Here is a 24,561-nt window from a genome sequence, read left to right on the forward strand (position 1 = left end):
AAATAATACGATTAATGTTAATTGTTAAATGCAAAACATTACACAAGATTAAGCTAGTGACCACCATTTTGAATATGATTTATGGTTAGATTGCGTGCGGTCTCTAAATACGAAGTCGTTATTGAAACTAAAAACCGGCCAAGTGCGAGTTGGACTCACGCACGAAGGGTTCCGTACCATTACGCAAAAAACGACAAAAAAATCACGTTTGTTGTATGGGAGCCCCACTTAAATATTTATTTTATTTTGTTTTTAGTATTTGTTGTTATAGCGGCAACAGAAATAAATCACCTGTGAAAATTTCAACTGTCTAGCTATCACGGTTCTCGAGTTACAGCCTGGTGACAGACAGACGGACAGCGGAGTCTTAGTTAGACCCTTTAGGTACGAAACCCTAAAAAAGAACTAACTTATTAGATAACCTAAAGCCCTTCTTTTCAGCTTAAAAAGAAAACAAACACCGGAAACGCTGAATTTAAAAAAATGCTTACCTCAAGCTTCTACATAAGCAGTAAATTGGCAACACGGAGAATATCCAATCAAACAAGTTTGCATAGAACGGGCTCCCCACTTCTGGCAGTCTCAGCACCTCCGTTATGAGGAAAGGCATACATCCTGAAATACGCGTTTTGATTAAGCATAAAGGTTTGACTAGGGTGGGAGAGGGCTGTTATAACAGATAAGGCGATAAAGTATGGCTAATTATAATTTAATTTGACTCTTCTATGCAGTCGGTAGCGTCGCCACTGCTTTGATATGCCATACACTAAGTGCCAGTTGCACCATCCGCATTTGACAGACTGATTAACGTCACCCGGCGCGCCGCGGCGGTTTACTATGAAACTTTCCATACAATAAAATTTTAACGATGACAAACAGTTTGGTGCAACCGACCCTAAGTCGAATATCATTTAAAGGAAACAAAATAATGGATGCTATCAAAAACTTAATTATATTTAAAATAAAATACGGGGTTAAAAAAAATTAACACATTTACCCGTGAATACATTAAAGAAGCACATTTTTGAAAACCCTGTAGCGGCCGCGTCGAAGCAGAAAGATGCTGCATAGTGTACAGGTATAATTCCTAGCGAAAATACCACGAGAACTAACAGCACTCTTCCTGCAATTAGAAAAAAAAAACTTAAAAAAAATGCCAATATCAAACATTTTTATTTAAAACATTTCTATCTGTAATAGCAAAATTTTAATCTAAGTTTACAATGTCGAATTAAACACTGATGTTTTACCACTCGTAACGTGACTATGCATTTGATCGCAACTATCGGAGGTAGTAATATTGATGTTGAAGTATCCTGGGTAGCTATTTGATAAAACTTGGTACCTATTGGTAGTAGGGTCGGAGTGGTATGCAAGTAAAAACTCCACAAAAAGCAATACCTTCCACACCGCAGTGCGAAGTGCGATTTCGAAACAGAAGTACAAAACAAACAAGAAATACGTACGAGGGATGTGTGACGCGCTGGAAAAGGAAATACTACCTATCACTTGCCTAGTTCATCTGGCGCGGATAGAATAACCTCCTGGTAGGACGCCAGAGTGATGATGATTGTAATATGGATGGTACGAGTTTAAGTAGCCATTACCTTTACCAAAGCAGATTAATATCACACGATGTTTAGGTCCTCTTGGTATTTCAAAAGACTACCAACCATATTACTTGCCTAGTTCATGTGGCGTGGACAGCGTAACCTCCTGGAAGCACGCCAGAGTGATGATGATGGTGAGATGGATGGTCAGTAGCCATATCCACTCCCATATCAAGGCGCAGAACCACAGCACGGCCGGCCGCACGCCCGAGACGCGCTGGAGGAGCTTCGCGCCGCTTATGCGCTCCTGGTATTTCAAAATTATATTTAATAAGTATTTTTTCACCACACCAGCTCGGAAAGACTTACTTTGCACTTCAAAAACGGATAGCAAAGTTGCACTTTGCTATCAGTAATTAACATGTGAGGCAAAGTAATCAAATGCAAATTTTGAGTTGTTTTCTTATGTTTGCTGGTAGAATTGACTTTTAAATGATAAATATTTAAGAGCGCTCTTACAAGAAAAGTCGAAATAATGCAAAATTGATGATACTAGTCGACGAAATTCAGGACTTTGCGCTCATTATTAGAAACAATGAGTACTTGTTCCAGTAAAAGCGTCTTCTTATCTTTATAAATATCGTTGTAAATATTAGAAAAAGGACTTATTAAATTAGTAATGATTTTTTTTCTGATGGTCGTTTCCGAAAAACCCCGTGAAGCACTGAATGGCGAGCTCTTATTTGGAAATGTTGAGAATTTTACTCTGCTAAACCTGGCTATTTTGTATTACTAATACCCTGTACTTTAGGCATATCAAACTATATTTTTCCTACATACCTTTGAGAAAGAGAAAATCAAAGTAAAACGAACTCGATTTTCTCTCCGAAACAAGTGTCAATTCCTACGAAAATCTACTTAATATCGAAGTCATTTTTATACTCAAGCAATCTGCAACGTTTGCTTATACTGTTGGTATACATTAGTGTTTATGAAATTCTACTATAATTTTTTGGCAATTTTTTGAAAACTACTCTATATTACCGATGACGCGCGCTGCGCCAGCTCAGTGCCGCGGCAGAGCTTGTAGAGGCAGGACGTGTGTCGGTCGGCTCCGCACATTTTCAACGGCGACGACGAGGTTTTTTATCATTGTGTGCGGCGGGCGCCGTGTAAAACGCTATACTGTGTGCGTGTAAACCGCAACGAGAGACTTTGATCCTAGCACTGTTTTTATAGTATTATAATTTATAATGGTACAGTTTAATAAACTACCGGACAGGATTAAAAATATTTGAAACGACCTGACATTCTATATGTATTTATTTGACTCAAGATAGTACTCAGGGTCTGATGATGGAGCCGGAAGGTGGTCACCGGTACCAATCAACCATGCAACTAAACCACTTCGTGTTTAGGCTCGTTTTATTCATCTCAACAAGATCTTTGACACAAGATAGTACTCAGGGTCTGATGATGGAGCCGGAAGGTGGTCACCGGTACCAATCAACCATGCAACTAAACCACTTCGTGTTTGGGCTCGTTTGATTCGGCTCAACAAGATCTTTGACTTAAGATAGTACTCAGGGTCTGATGATGGAGCCGGAAGGTGGCCACCAGTACCAATCAACAATGCAACTAAACCACTTCGTGTTTAGGCTCGTTTTATTCGTCTCAACAAGATCTTTGACTTAAGATAGTACTCAGGGTCTGATGATGGAGCCGGAAGGTGGTCACCGGTACCAATCAACCATGCAACTAAACCACTTCGTGTTTGGGCTCGTTTGATTCGTCTCAACAAGATCTTTGGCACAAGATAATACTCAGGGTCTGATGATGGAGCCGGAAGGTGGTCACCGGTACCAATCAACCATGCAACTAAACCACTTCGTGTTTAGGCTCGTTTGATTCGTCTCAACAAGATCTTTGACACAAGATAGTACTCAGGGTCTGATGATGGAGCCGGCAGGTGGTCACCGGTACCAATCAACCATGCCACTAAACCACTTCGTGTTTAGGCTCGTTTGATTCGTCTCAACAAGACCTTAGACACAAGATAGTACTCAGGATCTGATGATGGAGCTGGAAGGTGGCCACGGGTACCAGTCTACCATGTAACTGAACCACTTCGTGTTTGGGCTCGTTTGATTTGTCGCAACAAGATCTTTGACACAAGGTAGTACTGAGGGTCTGATGATGGATCCGGAAGGTGGTGACCGGTACCAATCAACCATGCAACTAAACCACTTCGTGTTTGGCTTCGTTCGATTCGTCGCAACAAAATCTTTGACACAAGTTAGTACTCAGGGTCTGATGATGGAGCTGGACTGTGGCCACGGGTACCAGTCTACCATGTAACTGAACCACTTCGTGTTTGGGCTCGTTTGATTTGTCGCAACAAGATCTTTGACACAAGGTAGTACTGAGGGTCTGATGATGGATCCGGAAGGTGGTGACCGGTACCAATCAACCATGCAACTAAACCACTTCGTGTTTGGCTTCGTTCGATTCGTCGCAACAAAATCTTTGACACAAGTTAGTACTCAGGGTCTGATGATGGAGCTGGACTGTGGCCACGGGTACCAGTCTACCATGTAACTAAACCACTTCGTGTTTGGGCTCGTTTGATTCTTCTCAACAAGACCTTAGACACAAGATAGTACTCAGGATCTGATGATGGAGCTGGAAGGTGGCCACGGGTACCAGTCTACCATGTAACTGAACCACTTCGTGTTTGGGCTCGTTTGATTCGTCTCAACAAGACCTTAGACACAAGATAGTACTCAGGATCTGATGATGGAGCTGGAAGGTGGCCACGGGTACCAGTCTACCATGTAACTGAACCACTTCGTGTTTGGGCTCGTTTGATTTGTCGCAACAAGATCTTTGACACAAGGTAGTACTGAGGGTCTGATGATGGATCCGGAAGGTGGTGACCGGTACCAATCAACCATGCAACTAAACCACTTCGTGTTTGGCTTCGTTCGATTCGTCGCAACAAAATCTTTGACACAAGTTAGTACTCAGGGTCTGATGATGGAGCTGGACTGTGGCCACGGGTACCAGTCTACCATGTAACTGAACCACTTCGTGTTTGGGCTCGTTTGATTCCTCGCAATAAGATGTTTGAGATAAGATACTACTCAGGGTCTGATGATGGAGCTGATGATGATTGACAGGTACCCGTCGCCACCTTCGCGCTCCATCATCAGACCCTGAGTACTACCTTGTGTCAAAGATCTTGTTGAGATGAATAAAACGTGCCTAAACACGAAATGGTTTAGTTGCATGGTTGATTGGTACCGGTGACCACCTTCCGGCTCCAACATCAAACCCTGAGTACTATCTTGTGTCAAAGATCTTGTTGAAACGAATAAAACGAGCCTAAACACGAAGTGGTTTAGTTGCATGGTTGATTGGTACCGGTGACCACCTTCCAGCTCCATCATCAGACTCTGAGTATCACCTAGTGTCAAAGATCTTGTTGAGACGAATCAAACGATCCTAAACACGATGTGGTTTAGTTGCATGGTTGATTGGTAATAGTACCTTCCAGCTCCATCATCAGACCCTGAGTACTGTCTTGTCTCAAAGATCTTGTTGAGACGAATCCAACGAGCCCAAACACGAAGTTGTTTAGTTACATGATAGACTGGTACCCGTGGCCACCTTCCAGCTCCATCATCAGACCCTGTGTATCTTCAGTGTCAAAGATCTTGTTGAGACGAATCAAACGAGCCTAATCATGTTACTACATGGTTGATTGGTATCCGTGACCACCTTAATCATCATCAGATCCTCAGTACCAGTTCGTTTTTAAACCCTCGTTGATACAAACTTTACAACCTATAGGTACCAAATGCAATGACGAAACATGTAAATAAGCGAGTAGGTACCTATAATTTCTTTCGAGTAATATACCTTCATAAGTACGAGTATGGGGCTATTCATAAATTACGTCGTTTCAAATGGGAGGAGTGGGGGGGGGGGGGGGGGTCTGGACATCGGATGATGGTAACATGACGTAGGAGGAAACAGATTCATCCGAAGCTTGATTTTTGGATGATTTGAGGGGTGGGGGGGGTCAAAAATCGTCAAAAATAGATGACGTAATTTATGAACAGCCCCTATGTACATTTGCACTGCATTTAGTATTTTCGTACTTACCAAATAACAGTTTTAGAACTTTAAAAGTTAAGTACAGTTAGTGTTGTTATGGTTGATTTCAATATGCTTCGCGAAGGATCAAGAATGTTTAATCCATCATTGTAGTGCGAGTGTGGTAGAAGGGATCGGCGTACTGAGCTCGCACGGCCTGCCGCAGCGCGTAAAATACCTAAACTCGCTCAAAGCCGAAATGTAATAGCGCTCTTAATAACATTCATTTGAATTTGATTTGGTTTGATTTTGTTTGATATTTTACATTTAATATTTACTTCGGGTTGGTGTGGTGAAAAATTTTGTGTTTCACTCAGGGACAAATTTTTTTTAACCCTCGTGTTTTGAAACCCTCGCAACGCTCAAGATTCCATTTTTCGAAAACTCAAAATTCAATTTTGGAATCTTTCGCTTGCTCGTGTATCAATATTATCACGAGCAGTTAAACAACAACTTTGCCCCCTTATAAAACAAACAACTATTATCAACGTAAATTGGCTATTTAATGTGGTCGCATATACGAGTATCACGTGATAAAAACTAGATAAAACACATAATTTTACTTATTTTGCTAGATTTAGGAGGTGGGTGACTTACCTTAATCACAAAGAGCACCAGAAACGATGCAACGAACGCCATACAAAATCCCATGTTGAATGCAAATTGAAAACCCATAGTCCCACCAGTGGCCATCACTCTCAGCTGCAACAATAACAATAGGAAACTTTAATACACAGTCGGAACCCGAACTCTGTGTTTTACGAAGACCGTGTCGGTCGTTGGGATGGAAAGTTTCATAGTTCTCTGCTGAGTGATGAATTGATGATGAAATGATCAGTCAGTCAATTGTAGTTCGTGCAACAGGCCTATATTCGATTTTATTTCCAAAAATTGCGAGTAGCATCTAAACTTACAAGATTCTCAATGCTATACGGTAACGGATGGTTGACGATTTTCAAAGAGCTCCCGGGTAGAGCAGCACGCATCATGGCATCATCCACGTGTGCGAGCGAGATGGCCGAGTCGTGGTACCCGTAGTTGCTGAACCAACACGTGATGGAGTCGGGCTCGAACGTTGCGCCTATGACGTTCTCGTAGTGAACGCGCTCGGGGTCCTCTCTACTCTGAAAAACGGTAACCCTTAAACTTTTACAATTTTATTACTAGATCATACACGCGCAAAAAAATAAAAAGTTTTCTCTTCTGTTCTCTATAGTCAGACCGCTTAAATGAGTCCTCGCCTGCGCGGTACGGGGGCGCCGGGGTAGGATGACTAAGGGCGGCGGGACAAGGTGCGGGCGGCGAGCGCCCACCGCAGGCGCAGGCGAGGACTCATTTAAGCGGTCGGTCTATAGATAGAGTTGATATACCTATTACATATATGTAAGTAGAGTTGAACTAATCTTAAAATGCATATCGGTCCATCAATGTTTTTACGCCCACATCTAAATGTATCCATTAGTGGAGTGTAGGGTACGCGATGAGGTCGGAATTAGTATGCTTTTATCCGAATCTCCCTTACAATTTGGATCTAGATTGAAAAGGATTGTAATGGCGCGTGCATTTTAAGAATAGTTTAACTCTAACGATAAGAAGACGTACCAGCTTTAGATAGTAACGTCCCATGTCCATCGTTGCGATGTCGTTATACGACATGCCAGGGTACTTCGATTGCTTGAAGTAATCTTTGTACGCGTTCAGAAACTTTTGGCCCATACTATCAGCTTCCATTTTAGGACTGAACGATATCAGAGTCTGCGTTTTCTTAAACCCACTCTCCAAACTAAGCGTCAAAGGTGGCAACGAACGAATAAAGTTCCAGGACCTCGCTATAACTACTGATAAACATATGTTGATGATTGGTGATATAATTTGTATGAACATTACAAGTTTATTCCTGGTCGAATTGTATGCTAGCTTAAGAAACATGGCCTTTATGTGGTTTTTGAGCAATTTGAATCCTCTTTCTTTCTGTATTGGTTCTGTATCTAAATCTGAAATAATGAGTCACAGTTAAAGTTATTTCACCCACTAAAGCCCCATTTAGACAGTTCAATTTGCATGCAAATTTTCGTTACATTGCGGTATCTGGTCAATCGATTGAATTCACTGTAGTTAGCAATGTATCGAATATTGCATGCAAGTTTTAGAAGCGTCTGAATGGGGCTCAATAATATTTAGGTACCTACGTGCTGATAAGTCAAAGCAGTGAGAGTAGGAATGATTTTGGAGACTTACTATTTTGATAGTGTTTGTCCATAGGTACTATAGCGTGGTCATTATGCACATTCTTCAGATCAATAGATGAATTTCCATCTGTTTTTTCCGCCCCCACTCTGAAATTATTTAATTAAATTAGTATTAGAATTAAGGTGGAAAAGCTCAATGTCTCGCAAGTGAGAGTGTGTTTTACCACTTCTCCTTTATTCTAAGAATTATGATATTTAGTTATTAAGCAGAAATGTCTGCATACGAATGCAGACATTTCTGTTTAACACAAAATTAATTTAAATGAGTAGGTATTCTTTTGATAAGTGATACATAGTTGCACATTGAAACTACATATATACGGGTTTTTTTTTAATAATTTTTTCATCACGCTTGCTTGAAAAAGATCTTATTTCATGCAGGTGTACTAAAGGACAAATGCCTATATTGTTCCCACGGGAGTTATAGACTGTAAAAAAAAAAGCGATAACTTCCTAGGGAGTTAGGTATAAGTAGCTTTTTTTTAATTATGTCACTATTTCATACGAAACAAGTAGTTATAAATGAGTTTTAGTATAAAAATACTGACGTTTAGAATTTAATATTTAAAAGTAATTAATTAGAGTAATTTAATAGCCGTTTATGTAGGTACCTATAATATTTTTTAAACAATTTTCAATGGTGGCTCAATGCCGGATGGGTTTGTGCCTTCACTGCCTTTGATGTCTAACCTGTCAAAGACTGACAATATGGCGGACGAATGTTTGAAATGTCACCGTATTTAAGAATTATTTCGCTTAAAATTTAGTTTTTTCTACGCAAGTGTGATGATAAACATTGTGAGTAACTCCGGGGGTAAGAATATTGCAAACTCGGGTCTTTAATTCCCTCGTCTCCAAAATTCGCTTACCCCCACATTGCACAATGTACTATTTCCAACTTACTTCATAAAAACTTCTTCAAGGCTGGTGACCGAAAGACCGTAGCTTGAAACATTCAAAGCCTCTCTTCTCTCCTCAAAAAATTTCAGCATTTCAGGGAACTTGCTAACGTTCTCGTTTGGCAGGATATACGTTAATTCGGAACCTGAAATGTTTACATGATACCTATAATTAAAAATATTACAAGAAACCGACCGGTAATATTCATAGTAAATTTAAAAATATAATCGGAATTGCAAATTTCTGTATATATATGTCTAATTTTGATAACAGTACCTAAACGTGAAATGAAATGAAGCTAAGGTAAATTAAATAACATGATTACGCATTCTATAGAAAAAATGTATAGTCACTTTGATTAGCTGAGTCAGTATACCGGCACTAGATCTCAAGGCCACGTGTGTTAGAGAGGAGTTAGATAAATCCGTTCTACTGTATAGAATGAATGTATTTCACATGTTACAGAGTAAAGCAAAGAAATAGATAAATCTATTACCTATGTTAGAGTTTTCCTTAATATCCGGTATATACTGGTTGAAGAAACTCGTCACATTGTCGACGTTGCAGTTCTCGGCCTTTACAATGGTGAGTTTGTAGCCGATGCCGTAATGTTTCTTCAGGAAGTATGGCGTGCCGTTGCACTGAAGTTTACCACCGGCCATGATGGCGATACGGTCGCCGAGGACGTCCGCCTCGTCCATGAAATGTGTTGTGAGGATTATGGTGCGACCTTTTAGAAGATTATATAATTGAGTTGATTAGAACGTATACAGTACCGGCGTACTGGAGTTTTGTATATGTAAGGTTAAGGTTATTTGGAACAAGTCTAAAAATAGAAATGGGGGTAAATCCTCTAGTAGATGTTTGTTTTAAGAGTATGCTTTATGTAGCTAGAACTTAACTATTGACTACAGTTCGTTTTTTTAACATTAGAAAAAAAGTAAACAATCTTGACGTGTCTTTTTGTTGAAAAACACTTTTGAAAAATAAGTCACGGCAAATATGAAGGTAACAATTATGAATCATATACGATTATTTACATTCTTTTGCTTTCATAAGTAATAGTTACTGATTAAATTCGATTAGTTACTGATTTTTTTGAAAGCGTTTTTCAATTAAAAGACACCTCAAGATTACGTAGTCTTTCTCTAATGTTAAAAAGAAACTAACTATAGTTTCTAGTCACTAGGATATAGGAATTGTATTAGGGTAAAAGTACCTTTCTGACTATATGGAACAATCTTAAATGCTATCCCTTAATGTAAACGAAGCCATATATGGCAGTTAAAACATTCAACTCTATTGACTCACATTAAAGTTAAAATTTAAACAAATCATTGTAAATTATTTCAGTAAAGGGTAACAAGTAACCGTTTTACATTTCCCAAATTACCTCTAGGAAAATACTGACCTTTCTTTTCTTTGAGCAAGAGGTCCCATAAGCCCCGCCTAGCGGCCGGGTCGAGGCCCGAAGTGGGCTCGTCTAATAGGACAACCCGGGACTTCCCGCACATCGCGGCACCGACTGAGAGTCGACGTTTCTGTCCGCCTGATAGATTACTTGATAATGTGTCTTTCTGTTGAAAATCAGTTAATTTAGTTTGAATTTACTGTTTATGAGGCAAAATCATCGAGTAACCGTCATTCGCTTGCGCAATATTCTTAAACTTTATTAGTATGTATAGTTTCGATAATTATTATTTGATTTCGGTAATTAGGTACAAATCTAATGTTAAAACCTACCTTGTCTTCCAACTCCAACAGCTTAACAAAATGATCAACTTCGCTATTTAACTGACTAGGCGACACTCCTTTTAACCGGGAGTAAAATATGAGGTGCTCCTCGACCGTAAGGTCCGGGAAGAGCACGTTGTGTTGCGGACAGATGCCGAGCGACTTGCGCGCCTGCTCCGTCTCTGTGACGATGTTGAAGCCGCTTACTGTCGCCGTTCCTGATGTTGGTGGCACGGTACCTGTTCGTAGATTTAGAGATTATTAAAATGCGTCTGGATCTGGCGAATGCACCGTACAAACGCCAATAGTTTTTGAGGATTGGGAGACCTTTACTCGTTGCAATAAAGATTACGAATGATCAGTGAAATTTGTCGACGATGATAAATAATGGTAGGCGACTAAAACACGTTTGTTTAGCAATGAGAGACTACCCAGGTTCAGCATAACCCTTTTCCAGGCATAGTACGATTTATCGACCACATACGCGCCACTAGAATTTCAACTTTAGCATTCCAATTTAAGATTCAAATTAGATTGTACTTTCGGGAAATTTGACTTGTCTTTAAATGAATCATCAAAGCTGGATTCATTGGAATATATTTGAATTTTTCGGGAAAACCTTGTAGATTGGTGCGGCCTGGAAAAGGGTTAAATAAATAATAAGTCCATCTTATACTCGTACTTTGTTCCTTGGTGTTTGTTGTTAGTGTCTATACTTTAATTGTTTGTGTTGTGTGAAGAGATTTTATTATTTACCTACCTGTCAGCATAGATATCGTTGTTGTTTTCCCAGCTCCATTATGTCCTAATAATACAGTGATTTCATTTTCGTATATTCGCAAATTTAAATTGTCTACTGCTTTTTTGCGTCCTCTAAATATTTTTGTAAGATTCTGAAAATAAAAATAAAATCACTTGAATAAATTGACTCTTTGATTCTGTGAAGGTTAATTTGAATTGCATCGATGTTTATTTATTTTTTGTTAAGAAGATTCCTCATTAAATGCATTAATACTTGCATTTCTTACATTTACATTTCTAAGTGTTTATTATTCAAATGAATCTTAAGGATGAATGAATGAAGGAGAATCCTGATTAACAGTCCGCCGAACGGTATCGGCCTGTCAGTTGTTCGGAACTGTCAAAATTTTGTTCTAACTGACAGGCCGATACCGTCCGGTGGACTGTTAATCAGTGGGCCCCTTAACTCTCATGATATATTTCGATTACAATACGATCGGCTGTCAATAAAAATCATATCATATTGTATCATGGTTTTCCACTATAATGCTGTAATGCAAAAAATTCGGTGCCTCTTGAAGTCTAGGTACATTCATCATCATCATCTCAGCCATAAGACGTCCACTGCTGAACATAGGCCTCCCCCTTGGACCTCCATACGTGCCGGTTGGAAGCGACCCGCATCCAGCGTCTTCCGGCGACCTTAACAAGATCGTCTGTCCATCTTGTGGGTGGACGTCCTACGCTGCGCTTGCTAGTCCGTGGTCTCCACTCGAGCACTTTTCGACCCCATCGGCCATCTTCTCTGCGTGCAATGTGGCCTGCCCATTGCCACTTCAGCTTGCTAATCCGGTGGGCTATGTCGGTGACTTTAGTTCGTCTACGGATCTCCTCATTTCTGATTCGATCACGTAGAGAAACTCCGAGCATAGCCCTCTCCATAGCTCGTTGAGCGACTTTAAGTTTTGAGATGAGGCCGATAGTGAAAGACCACGTTTCGGAGCCGTAAGTCATCACTGGTAACACACATTGATTAAAGACTTTCGTCTTGAGGCACTGAGGTATGTCGGACGAAAAGACATTACGTAGTTTCCCGAACGCTGCCCAACCGAGTTGGATTCGGCGGTTGACCTCTTTCTCGAAGTTGGACCTACCTAATTGGACTACTTGTCCTAGGTAGATGTACGAGTCAACAACTTCGAGTACCGAGTTCCCAACAGAGACTGGGATGGGCACAACATTGGCATTTGACATAAGTTTCGTCTTGTCCATGTTCATTTTCAAGCCCACCCGTTGTGAAACTCGGTTGAGGTCATCGAGCATCATGCTGAGTTCCTCCATCGACTTTGCCATGACTACGATATCGTCGGCAAACCGAAGGTGAGTGATGTATTCGCCGTTGATGTTGATGCCAAGTCCTTCCCATTCCAGGAGCTTGAAGGCGTCTTCCATTACGGCAGTAAACAGTTTCGGAGAGATAACGTCTCCCTGCCTTACGCCTCTTCGCAATGGAATCGCCCTCGTGCTCTGCTCCTGTACTCGGACCGACATGGTGGCGTTACTATACAAACACTTCAACACTTCGATGTACCGATAGTCAATATGGCATCGCTGAAGAGACTCAAGCACCGCCCATGTTTCCACCGAATCGAAGGCTTTCTCATAGTCCACAAACGCTAAGCATAATGGCAAGTTATACTCTTCGGTCTTCTGTATAACTTGCCGCAGCGTATGGATGTGGTCTATGGTACTATAGCCTTTTCGGAAACCGGCTTGTTCGGGAGGCTGGAAGTCATCAAGTCTGTGTTCGAGACGGTTCGTGATGACCCTTGAAAACAGCTTATAGACATGGCTCAGAAGCGTGATGGGTCTGTAGTTCTTCAATAGGTTGTTATCACCTTTTTTGAAGAACAGCACCACCTCGCCTCTATTCCATGTTTCAGGCGTTATGCCCTCGGACAAGACGGAATTAAAGAGCTTCTGGAGGACTTTAAGTACCGGTGTTCCACCCGCTCTCAGAAGCTCTGAAGTGATTCCGTCTTTGCCCGGCGCCTTGTTGTTCTTAAGCTGCTTCAGGGCCATCCTAATCTCGTACAGACTGATGTCCGGGATATCTTCGGTATAATGTCGGGACAGCTTGGCTCTTGGATCTCCTACCAAGCTGTCAACGGGCTTTGCGATCGAAGTGTATAACTGTCCATAGAACCTCTCGATCTCACCTAAAACCTCCGCTTTGCTCGACGCTATGCTGCCATCTTCCCGTTTCAGCTTTGTCAGCTGGCTTTGCCCAATAGACTTGTCCTTTGCGAACACTTTGGAGCCTTGGTTTCGCTCAATAGTCTCTTTAATACGGTTAGTATTAAAGAGACGCAGATCATGTCGCAAGGACTTAGATATACGTCTATTGAGCTGCCTATATGACTCCGCGTCATCGGGAGACTGCAACTGTAGCGAGCGTCGTTCAGCCATGAGGTTTAAGGTTTGCTCGGTCAATTTCTGAGGTCTATCTTTACGGCGGGATCTAAAAAACTTAGACCCTACTGTGTGGACAGTTTCCACTAGCCCGTCGTTGATTTCGTCCACTGAAGCCAAGTTCTCTAGGCAAGCAAAGCGGTTAGAGAGCTCGAGTTGAAAGCTTTCGGGGTTTTGAACATAGGCTCGAGTAGGTCGGAGCGTAGACTTCATCAGGCTGGACCTTTCAAGTTTAATATTGATATTCAGTGTGCCTCTTACGATTCGGTGATCACTACCGGTCTTTACCCTGTTGATCACAGAGACATCACTGAATATCCGTTTCTTGTCGGTCATGATGAAGTCTATCTCGTTTCTCGTGGAACCGTCAGGGCTCATCCAGGTCCATTTCCTGTGAGGCGGCTTCTGGAAGAAAGAGTTCATCATGAAGAGTTCCTCTCTCTCCAGAAAGTCGGCCAGCCTCTGACCCCTAGGGTTCCGTTGCCCATACCCAAATTGCCCCACTCTCAACTCATCCCCGCTTCTCTTGCCCAACTTTGCGTTGAAGTCCCCCATAACAACAGTAAAGTAGGTTTTAGAAGTATGTATGGCCCTACTTACGTCCTCATACATAGCTTCTACTTCATCATCGGAGTGCGACGAGGTCGGTGCGTATACCTGAATGACCTTCAGCGAATATCTTTTGGATATTCTGAGTATTAGGTATACCACCCTGCTCGACACACTGTCGATGGTTATTATGTTGTTTACGAGGGACTTGTGAACGAGAAACCCGACACCACCTTGGGACTGTTGGTCGCCCTCCCGGTGGTAGAGCAAGTTACCAGACTTCAGGGTTGTCGTGTCCTCCCCCTCTCTACGGACTTCGCATAACCCTACAATGTCCCAGTGTAACCTGCTCAGTTCCTCTTCCAGCTCGCAGATCTTTTCGTCAGTCCTCATAGTGCGTATGTTGTGTGTTACCAGGGCCAGTCGTCGTCGGGGCGGGTAGCCGGATCTTTGCCGGAGATTCTTAGCACCCCTGACCCCGCTAATGCCCTGACCGCTACCATAGCCAGAGCACCGGGGGTCGCCGGAACCTCGGGGCCGTGGTTCTATTGTGCTCATCATGATGGGGGGGTGAATGCCATAATCGCCACGCTTGGCAGGCGGGTTGGCGATCGCAGTCGAGTACACCGAATTTGAGGGACGCTGCTGCCCGTCCACCGGTGGTCTTGGACGTAGTTTAAGGACATACCCGGGTCCTAGGTACATTAAAAATGTTTAATATTTAGATGTTCTCTACTCTCTACACAAAGGTATAAAACATTATTAGTTTCATTACCAATATAAAATACTAGCGACCCGCACCGGTTTCGCACGGGTTACACACAATCTTAACAAATTATATACCTAAACCTTCCTCAATAATTACTCTATTGATAGGTGAAAACCGCATGAAAATCCGTTCTGTCGTTTTTGAGTTTATCGCGAACAGAACATACATACATAGACACGGCGGGGGACTTTGTTTTATAAAGTGTAATGATTCCTACGCTAATGTGCCACACGTATCTTTGTAGTGATTATTGAAAAAAGCAAAAGCAACAATCACTTACCTTAATATTAACTGTGGGTACTGCATCGGGTTCTTCGTCGTGAACCACTTTCAACAACGCGTTTTTATACTCCGCATCAGAATTATTAGCAAGGTCTGAAAAGTAAATATTTAATTTCATGACATTTTTTTCAGACGATAATTTTATTAATAATAGAAACGTATTATTAAATCATTATCAATACTGTTTTTTTTTTCATAAGCATGCTGGACTTTATGTGTTGTATTTATGAGAGACATGTGACAAAATCATCAAATTTTACTACGGCTTATTGTATGTAATTCTTAATTTGCAGATCGCCATTACCGCTATATTCCGAAATTGAACACATTACGATACAAGTGCGAAAATTAGAAGATTCGCAACGAGTGGCGATAAATTATAACACGACCGAAGGAAGTGTTTTAAATCGACACGAGTTGCGAATTACCTTTTCGCACGTGTATCGTACAACGTTTTACAGTACATATCCCTTTTAATTTTTAACATACGTCAGACACGTATTGTCCTTAATCTCGACCTAGGGCGGTAAAGTACCACCATATGTACTGTAAAAAAGTTTTCGTACATTCATTAGCTGTACTGTTTGTAATGAATATCTAACGCAATTTATGAATAAACGGTTTGACACACGCTTCGGTATTCAATGTCACGCCACGACTTGATATTTGATTTATCATTGAAACAATAAATCATGAACTTGAAGAGTGTTATTTCTGTGTAAGTTGGTCAGAATGCAGTTTTGTTTCTTTTTAAAAATAAAGGAATGTCTCCTTTAAGTAAAATGAGCCAAGTTAAGGATTTAAGGTAGTTTCCCTCCAGGGCCCGACTTATTTTTCCACACTGTCTATGTCTCGCCTTTTATAAAGTTATGAATGAAATCACTACGTCACACAGATAAAAATAGTGGATATAAGAAATTCTAATTTAAAATGATGCTGGAAGTTTCATATACAGTCAGCTGCAGAGAAAAGGTTACCCCCCCACCCCTGCATAGAAGTTTGTTGCGAAGGTGCTAAGCGAGTAGTATTGCAGACTGTACACGACTGTTGATATGTATGGCTTTCTATACCTCAATACCTATAACTGAGGCGGGGGCAGATGGTAGTGCTTCTTTCTATGTAAAACAGGAAAACTTTTACACACACTACAAAAATGGACTTACCTGCGACTTTGATTTTATTTGGCACCCAAAAACTTTTCGTAAAAGGAAAATACCACGGCATGGGCACTCCATATCGCCCCGGTATTATTTTCTCAACGTACATAGCAATGAGCATGTACAATATTGTGTCGAGGACTAACATTATGGCCACATGACCAGGCGTGAAGTCGTCGTGGTAAGATACGGGTTTGAAGAATTCGCCCCACTGTAAACCTGGATAAATAAATAAGAATATGTTAATATTTTGTACACAATACACAATAAAACAGACGGAAAGAGATATTAACTGTAACAAAAAATATCGAAAATAACTCTTTGCTAAAGGGAAAAACTGAAATAAATTATGAAAACTTATACTTATCACACAAATAGATAAAAATATGGTGTCTGAAATTTCGCGTAAATCCCATTAGCTCCGTACACAGGCGGACAGAGGGGTACATTCATATATAAGTAGAACTATAGGTAGGTACCTAACAGTAGTTATCTATCTATGCAAACGCGTCATAATTAATTACCTTCATCCTTAGTTACAGTTCGGGGTCAATTAAATACGTTAAATACCTGTTAAGTATAACAAAAACCTATTCGTAGAAGTTAGGTATGTAATATATACATCCTAGGATCAAATTTTATCGACTCGCGATGCGGTGTATGTAGGTAATTATTTTTAAAGCCTATCGTATGATGTGTCACATGATCAAGTTTGTCTAAAATAAGTTTAGAAGAAATAATGAATAAGCAGATACATTGAAGGTGCTTTCTCGGAAAATTAAATGCTTGTGACAAACCGACAGTGACATGACAAAACTACAAGGGTTCCGTGTTTGCCATTTTTGCTACGCATCCCCACTTTGGTCATGTCTTGGTTTGAGTAATTTGCGTCTTCATACGATGATTCTTAGTAAATAATCGTGAAGTAACGTTATTCTAAACACACCAATTTACTAAGTTGCCAAGTAACAAGGCAACAACAAAAAACGCGAAGCAAGGCCATACAATATTTGGAACATAAATCGTTGACCTGAAGATGACCGACTGTCAGGCCAATTCCAACGTACACTGATGTCACTGACATCTAAACGATGTCATTCAGTTATCGTGCATTTAGCTCGTACTTGTCCGTAACTGTATTGGCGCGAGGGAGACGTACGATAACTAAATAACATCATGAAGATATAATTCTGATGTCAGTGTCCGTTTGCATTGGCCTGTGTGTCTTTGTCTATATGTGACGCGTGTCACATATAGGCTCACTCGATTGAATTATAAACTGAAATAGATGTCATGAACCTAAAGGCTTCGTCACACATGCGCGTTTTCCGGGCGGGGCGTGAGCGGGGCGCGCCGCTTTTACATATAAAACGCTCACGCCCCGCCCGGAAAACGCGCCTGTGTGACGGAACCTTAAAGAAAACATGACAAAGCACTCCATTGAGCCTATTATGTCGTAAGTATACGTATAGTGGTTAACTCCTGCCTAATTATCTTACTAGCCGCTAATTGTAATTTTACATTTTATCGTTTTTCTGATTTTTTTTAACTAACAATGACTTGCATCATTTTTAGGGTTCCGTACCCAAAGGGTAAAAACGGGACCCTATTACTAAGACTCCTCTGTTCGTCTGTCTGTCACCAGCACCTCTAGCACAACTGGCCGCGACAGGCGCGAGAAGAGACAGATCGGCGCGACTTGGCGGCTTGTCGCGTGTTGGCAGCACAACTCACGCGCGAGAGCCGCGACAATCTCGCGATCAGGTGTCACTGTCAGAAAATGACAACGATCGCGACTTTGAACTAAAATCCGTAGCACAACTGCCTATTTTGAGACAAAATATTCTCTCGGCTTTATGTCAATCCGCGAGTTGAAGTCTACGCGACTTTATAACGCGACTCGCTCTCGCGGGTGGTTTGCTTGTACTTTTTTAACTGAACTCATGATAATTATAACTTAAAAACAAGTTTCATATATTATGTAATAATATAATTTGTATAATTACTTATTGCCCTAAGGGATCAGGAAGTATGGAATAATCACTAAATGCGCTTTACGCACTCTTATATCGATTATGCACGGTGATACCTACAAGTACCACAACACACCCATCATGTTTACAACTTTAATTTCAAACAGCTAGCTTGTAGGTACTCAATTAAGTAAATAGGTACATATGTAGGATTTTTTAAATTTCAATTCAGGTTCGTAAGTTTGTAAAAGTAATCCTAAGACTTCCTTACACAAAACTTTCATCAACCTAACAACGGAGCCCGCTTGCTTGTACATAAACGAAGCCGATGAGGTGGGTAGGTACAAATGTTCAAAACAAACTATCCAACTTATTAAGTAAGCCATAGTCTTAGTAGTAGTATTTAGGATCACGGTTAGATGTCTAATTTCAACAATCTCTTACTATTTAGGTACCGTTTGGAACCTTCCTCGACTTCAACAAAACATACCTACATGTGGCCTGTGCCCGCTGCATCGTACTGTAACAGAATGATGTAATACGTGGCTGTAACAGGATCATGTCCGGCTCAAAATCATGCTTTGTATGAAATATTATCAGTCATCACCCACTAAACCATTCCGTCCCCTGCCAACACCATACCGTGACGTGACTGGACCGACCCGACCAACAATATTTTGAAGGAGTCGTTACGCTCATGTCATAGTCTGCGTAGCATAGGTACGGTTATCATATGGTCTACCATATTGAAACTCCTCTAGATCATACCCGCGTTCTAGATGTTTCACTTCATGTTTGACAGGGCCTGATACGATCATGCTATGATACGTTGCTGTCAGCATTAGGTATGAAGTGGGCCTTGGGGAGCTAATCATGGCTTCTAGGAGTTGTAGGTACCTACCTACTTTATTTTTGTTTAATTTCAGGTAAAAAATACAGGAGTGAAAAAAAAAACAATATTTAAATTAATAGTATATTGCTTTGCCTTATATATTCTTGCAATATTCGACTTCTTATTATTAAACCTAATATATTATTAACATCTAGAACCACAATAGAGAAATTGTAAGAATCTTCTTTATTACCCTTGAAAAGTATTTTCTGTCTTCCTTTTTATTCGACATGTGGCGTAGGACAATTAAATATCACCCTGGAAAGAAAATTGGTTTGTAAACAAAAAAATAAAATATGGTTGTGACTTCATCGGGGACTATGAAATAAGCTTTTCAAATCAATTTGTCAAATCATAAACAGTTACACACTACACAGTACACACACATGCCATCCATTATTGGCACAATATTTGCTTATGAAAGCAGAAAAATATAAATGATCGTATTAGATTCATAATTGTTACATATTTGCTGTAACTTATTTTTAAAATGTGTTTTTCAATTAAAAGACACATCAAGATTGTTTACCTTATTTCTAATGCTAAAAAAAAATGAATTATAGATAGGTACGCCATAACCATTATGGTTATTATAATAGTTCACTTCCTCGGTGGTGTTCTTAAAGCTAAAGCGCTTCTCACATCTTAGTGACTTTAGAAACGGACAGCTCCGCGTTTGAAACCTACAAGCTTGCCTAGTGTGTTTCTTTTCCTGACTCTCCACTTCGGGTCCCGTTGGCACATTCCTGTTAACAATATTTTCCTTTGGGTGCTGGGATATCAATCGTGTCTAGGATAATGCTGGACTTATTCTGAAAAAAAAAACACAATTTACAACAGGAATATGAGAACCAAACCAATAATAGCAATTCCATTAATTATAGTTATTTACAAAAATATTTTATTTAAAAGGTTTATTAAACAGAAATTAATAAACTATATATTATATATTTTAAGGAATATTATCAAAATTTAGTATATAAGGCTCTATTACTTACATTTTTTTCATATTTTTTCTCGTAATTAAATGTTGACAAAATTTGAAAGTTCCTTGACTTTGACAGGAAAAACTTAACCATCGACAATAAACTAGATTTTTTACCACCAAAGAACGAATGAAATAGCGCAACCCTGTTTCCGATTCAGTGTTGTCACATGTAAATAGCATTTATGTTTAGACTTTGATTCCATCGGGGAACACTGATGAGTCGCGCCGCGACTTTGAGTTCTCTACGCGGCTGTTGCAGTCGCGGGTACAAGTTGTGCTACGGAAATCGACAGATTTGACAGCCGCGGGAATGTCGACTCGAGTCGCGGTCTAAGTCGCGGATGCAAGATGTGCTAGAGGTGCAGGCTGTATCTCATGAACCGTGATAGCTAGACAGCTGAAATTTTCACAAATTATGTATTTCTGTTGCCGCTATACCAACAAATACTAAAATCTGAATAAAATAAATATTTAAATAGGGCTCCCATACAACAAACGTGATTTTGTTGCCGTTTTTTGCGTAATGGTACGGAACCCTTCGTGCGCGAGTCCGACTCGCACTTGGCCAGTTTCTTTATTTTTATTATATTGTAAATTAATATTCTCACTAAACTTGCAGTGAAATAAACCTTAAAAAGAGCAAACTAACATGAATAATTGCCAAGTATGGTGATTGAAATAGCTATTAGATGTTCAGAATTCACAATAAAATGACTCATTTCATTTGTGATCCATCGAATGTGGGTGTATCAAAGAATGACACAACAGATTAGTGGTATCAACTCATCGTTATTGAGCGGTTCCCAGGCCAAAGAGTTTCTGACTGTAGAAGAGATGAAAAAACAATGCCGCTTAGTTTGACAGCTGAAGTAGGTGGCGGCTGTTGACAACCAGAGTTATCGCTAGCGTTCGTCGAACAAGTCGCCGAATCTGCTTAAAAACCGCGCATATTTGATGTTCTGCTCGAGTCTATCAGCCAGATTTCAACACGTTAAGTATCTTGAAGCCCCACTTATGAGTTACGAGTAGTGTTGGGTAGGACTCGAGTCCTTTGAGTCCTCTGCTTCAAGACTCGACTCAGTTTTTCAGACTCTTATTATTAAGTCTAAAGTCGAGTTCTTTTCAACTTGTTAGAGACCCATAGACTTATAATATATAGAGACGGTGTCTCAGCGAGCTGTCACTGTTGCCACTTTTGTTTAGTGTACGATTAACAATGAGGCCCACGTTGCTGTAGCCATGTCGATAAAGTCATATCGATAAACTATCGACATTTCTTGCAATTTTAATTTTACTTCAAAGGCTTAACGATGCCTAAAATTACCAAAAACGCTTTTATTCTTTATTGTGGTTACCAGATCACAATTTTATAGTCACGCCCCAGTAGGGAACCAAGGGAAAGTTCAGATATTTAATTAAAATACATGAATACGTCCTAAAATAGGTGTTCCGCAATAATTGAATTATATTATTATATTATAATATATTCATTATCCATTAGCATTTCAATTATGTTTATGTTTAACGAAGATATTGAAGCTTCAATTAAACGCTATTTCGTTCCGCTGTGTAGCGTTTATCGATATATAACATGATTAAAATCGACTTTTCACATCCCTAAAAGAGCAACATATACGCTTTTACGCACACATACACAGCCTGGGCGCATCAAGAAAGGCAACACTTGATTTGAAGTCCACCTTGTCAACAGTATGGTTGTCCTTTTTTGACAAACGGCATTTTTAAAAGAGCGAGCAGAGAGAAATGATACTAGTTGCTGCGACGTGAAAGAGAACAGAAAACGTTGGGCCCTTGTAGAGACCCGAGTCTTTTGTAGAGATTCGAGGCCTTTTCAGAGATCTCCCGATTTTTTTACAAAAAAATTTCGAAATGCTTTGTCTTTATGTATAATTTGTGGATTAGGTATACAAATCATACAATAACGCCTAATTTCATTACTGTTATTTAGGAAAAACCTATAAAAAATTTCACGGAGTCTTTATTCGGAGGCTCGAGCCCTTTTGAGTTGCTCTTAAAAATACTCAACAAGGACTAGAAAGACTCAGAAGTTTTTTAAGCGCAGAGTCTCGTAAAAACGAACAGAGTTCTTCAAATTCAGACTCCAAGGACTCTCGACTTCCTTGACTTCCTGCCAAAACTAATAGTTACGAGTGTACTTGGAGAGTCGAGTGGAACGCTCGCCCGTGCTTAGTAGCCATGAGAATTCAGGCCAGATGGACTTCGGTCATGGAGTAATTATGCCTATCAAGCGGCAATGAATACCTATAAGTGTAAATCAGACCTTATCGCAATGCAATAAGGTTGATCGTGGCTAAGTTTGTACGAGTATATACGCACCACATGTTGTTGGGGCGGTGGGAAAATGCAAAAAGCTACGTATTTATTATGAAACATACCTACAATTTATACCACCCCTTCAGGCTTTCACCTATTTGACTTAGGGATCATCCATTAATTACGTCACACGAATTTCTAGGTTTTTTTACCCCTCCCCCCCTCCTTGTCACACTTGGTCACATTTTGCAAACCCCTCCCCCCCTGGTGCGACGTCACATTTTAGGCAATTCTTTTTCAACGAAATCGACAGTTAACTCGGCATTATTTTTTTAATAAAAAAATATTTTTGTTATATAAATATTAGTAATTTTATAACACAACGAAAGTTTCATCAAAAATCTCATTAGTTAACTGTACAGCGAATAAAAATATATATATTAATTTTCGGTTACTGATGAAGTTAAAGTGACATCACAATGTTTGTGACTCCCCCCTCCCCCATGTCACAACATGTCACATTTTCTTGACCCCCTCCCTCCCCCTAAACGTGTGACGTAATTAATGGATGACCCCTTATTTATGTGAGCGAATTTTATCTAAAATTCGATATTTCCATATAGGTACTTAAATTTTATGTAGACAGTCTAAGCCTACAGCGTCATATAAACGATGACGTGTAGCTATGCAGTATAGACAAGTAATAATAACGGCGCGATTCGGGAAATGAATTAGATATTCACTAGATATGAAATAGTAAAGATATGTGACGTTCCACGGCAAAAGGTACCTTATGGCGGTTGTTACGCTATTATTAACGCCGCTCCAATATTATTGCGGCCGCCATAAGGTACCTTTTGCCGTGGAACGTCACATAATTTTACTATTTCATATCTAGTGAATCTTTAATTCAATTCCCGAATCGCGCCGTAAGTATATGTATGCATGTATGAGGCCAAGGGAGTTCAAGAATAATTTACAAATGTCATGGACAATAATCAAATGTTAACTGGTAACCAATGAAAATTCAATAATATGTAAGCACTACTAAGGTATCAGCAGAAGCAACTAAGAGTAAATATGCACACGCTCTTACTTCTGTTGCTGCAACAGTAAAGTATTTTAATGTCGTTTTGAATGGTCTGCTGCTGACTGTACCTACTAGGTATAGTCTGACAAAAAAAAGTAGAAATTAAGAAGTGGCAATACTGTAGTCTCTTTCAAATCAATCTATATAAGAAAACGGGACGACACTACAGTGTTGCCACTTTTTAATTTCTACTCTTTTTTGTCAGACTAGGTATATACACGATGGCTAAAAAATAACTGCATTCCCGTAGCCAGGGAGGTTTTGGGATTATACTGAGCAACTTTTACTATGGGACCAACACCGAAATCGCGAAAAAAAAATTACCATCCCATAGAAAATGGACCAGCCAAAATGTATGAAACAAATTTTCTTTCGTGATTTCGGGGTTGGTCCCATAGTAAAAGTTACTCAGTATAATTCCAAAACCTCCCTGGCAACGGGACTACAGTTATTTTTTAGCCATCCTGTATATAATATAAAGGTCGGTTTTACATAAAGCGATACATTACCTCTTGAAGTGCCCTCACAAGTAACAAGCATCTGAAAGGCGAACCCCATCGCCGCATTCGAAATTAAACTTAGCATCATCTTTTTAGACCAGTGTACATCCTCGTAAATGATTTGCGTCAGCATATACACTGAGTATGTGGTAAACCAAGCTAGTCCCATGAATGACGCGGCAGTATTCGCTGCAACAGAATGACTTGTATAATGATTGATTGGACTAATGAGTGGGTATAAAGAAAAGTACAAGGTCCATCG

The 24,561-nt window shown here is 40.1% G+C and overlaps 1 protein-coding gene and 1 long non-coding RNA gene across 2 annotated transcripts in view; both read right to left on the minus strand.

The window, feature by feature from the left end:
• Nucleotides 1–24,561, minus strand: part of LOC134791396 (phospholipid-transporting ATPase ABCA1-like) — a 39,951-nt gene that overhangs the window by 7,567 nt on the left and 7,823 nt on the right. The window contains exons 8-22 of the mRNA XM_063762408.1: nt 24,309–24,488; nt 16,568–16,780; nt 15,403–15,497; nt 11,352–11,484; nt 10,601–10,830; nt 10,269–10,434; nt 9,354–9,587; nt 8,861–9,002; nt 7,947–8,044; nt 7,311–7,702; nt 6,623–6,832; nt 6,306–6,410; nt 1,682–1,857; nt 998–1,119; nt 492–615 (exon numbers count right to left, since the gene is read on the minus strand). Coding sequence (XP_063618478.1) covers nt 492–615; nt 998–1,119; nt 1,682–1,857; nt 6,306–6,410; nt 6,623–6,832; nt 7,311–7,702; nt 7,947–8,044; nt 8,861–9,002; nt 9,354–9,587; nt 10,269–10,434; nt 10,601–10,830; nt 11,352–11,484; nt 15,403–15,497; nt 16,568–16,780; nt 24,309–24,488 — 2,620 coding nt within the window. The remainder of the gene's footprint in view (nt 1–491; nt 616–997; nt 1,120–1,681; nt 1,858–6,305; nt 6,411–6,622; nt 6,833–7,310; nt 7,703–7,946; nt 8,045–8,860; nt 9,003–9,353; nt 9,588–10,268; nt 10,435–10,600; nt 10,831–11,351; nt 11,485–15,402; nt 15,498–16,567; nt 16,781–24,308; nt 24,489–24,561) is intronic.
• Nucleotides 19,492–20,781, minus strand: LOC134791414 (uncharacterized). The gene is made up of 2 exons (XR_010144299.1): nt 20,425–20,781; nt 19,492–20,238 (listed from the first exon to the last, which is right to left on the minus strand). It is a non-coding gene; the product is annotated as an uncharacterized LOC134791414 (long non-coding RNA).

Source organism: Cydia splendana, chromosome 6 (genome assembly GCF_910591565.1).
Source record: "Cydia splendana chromosome 6, ilCydSple1.2, whole genome shotgun sequence".
In the NCBI taxonomy this organism is placed as follows: Eukaryota; Metazoa; Arthropoda; class Insecta; order Lepidoptera; family Tortricidae; genus Cydia; species Cydia splendana.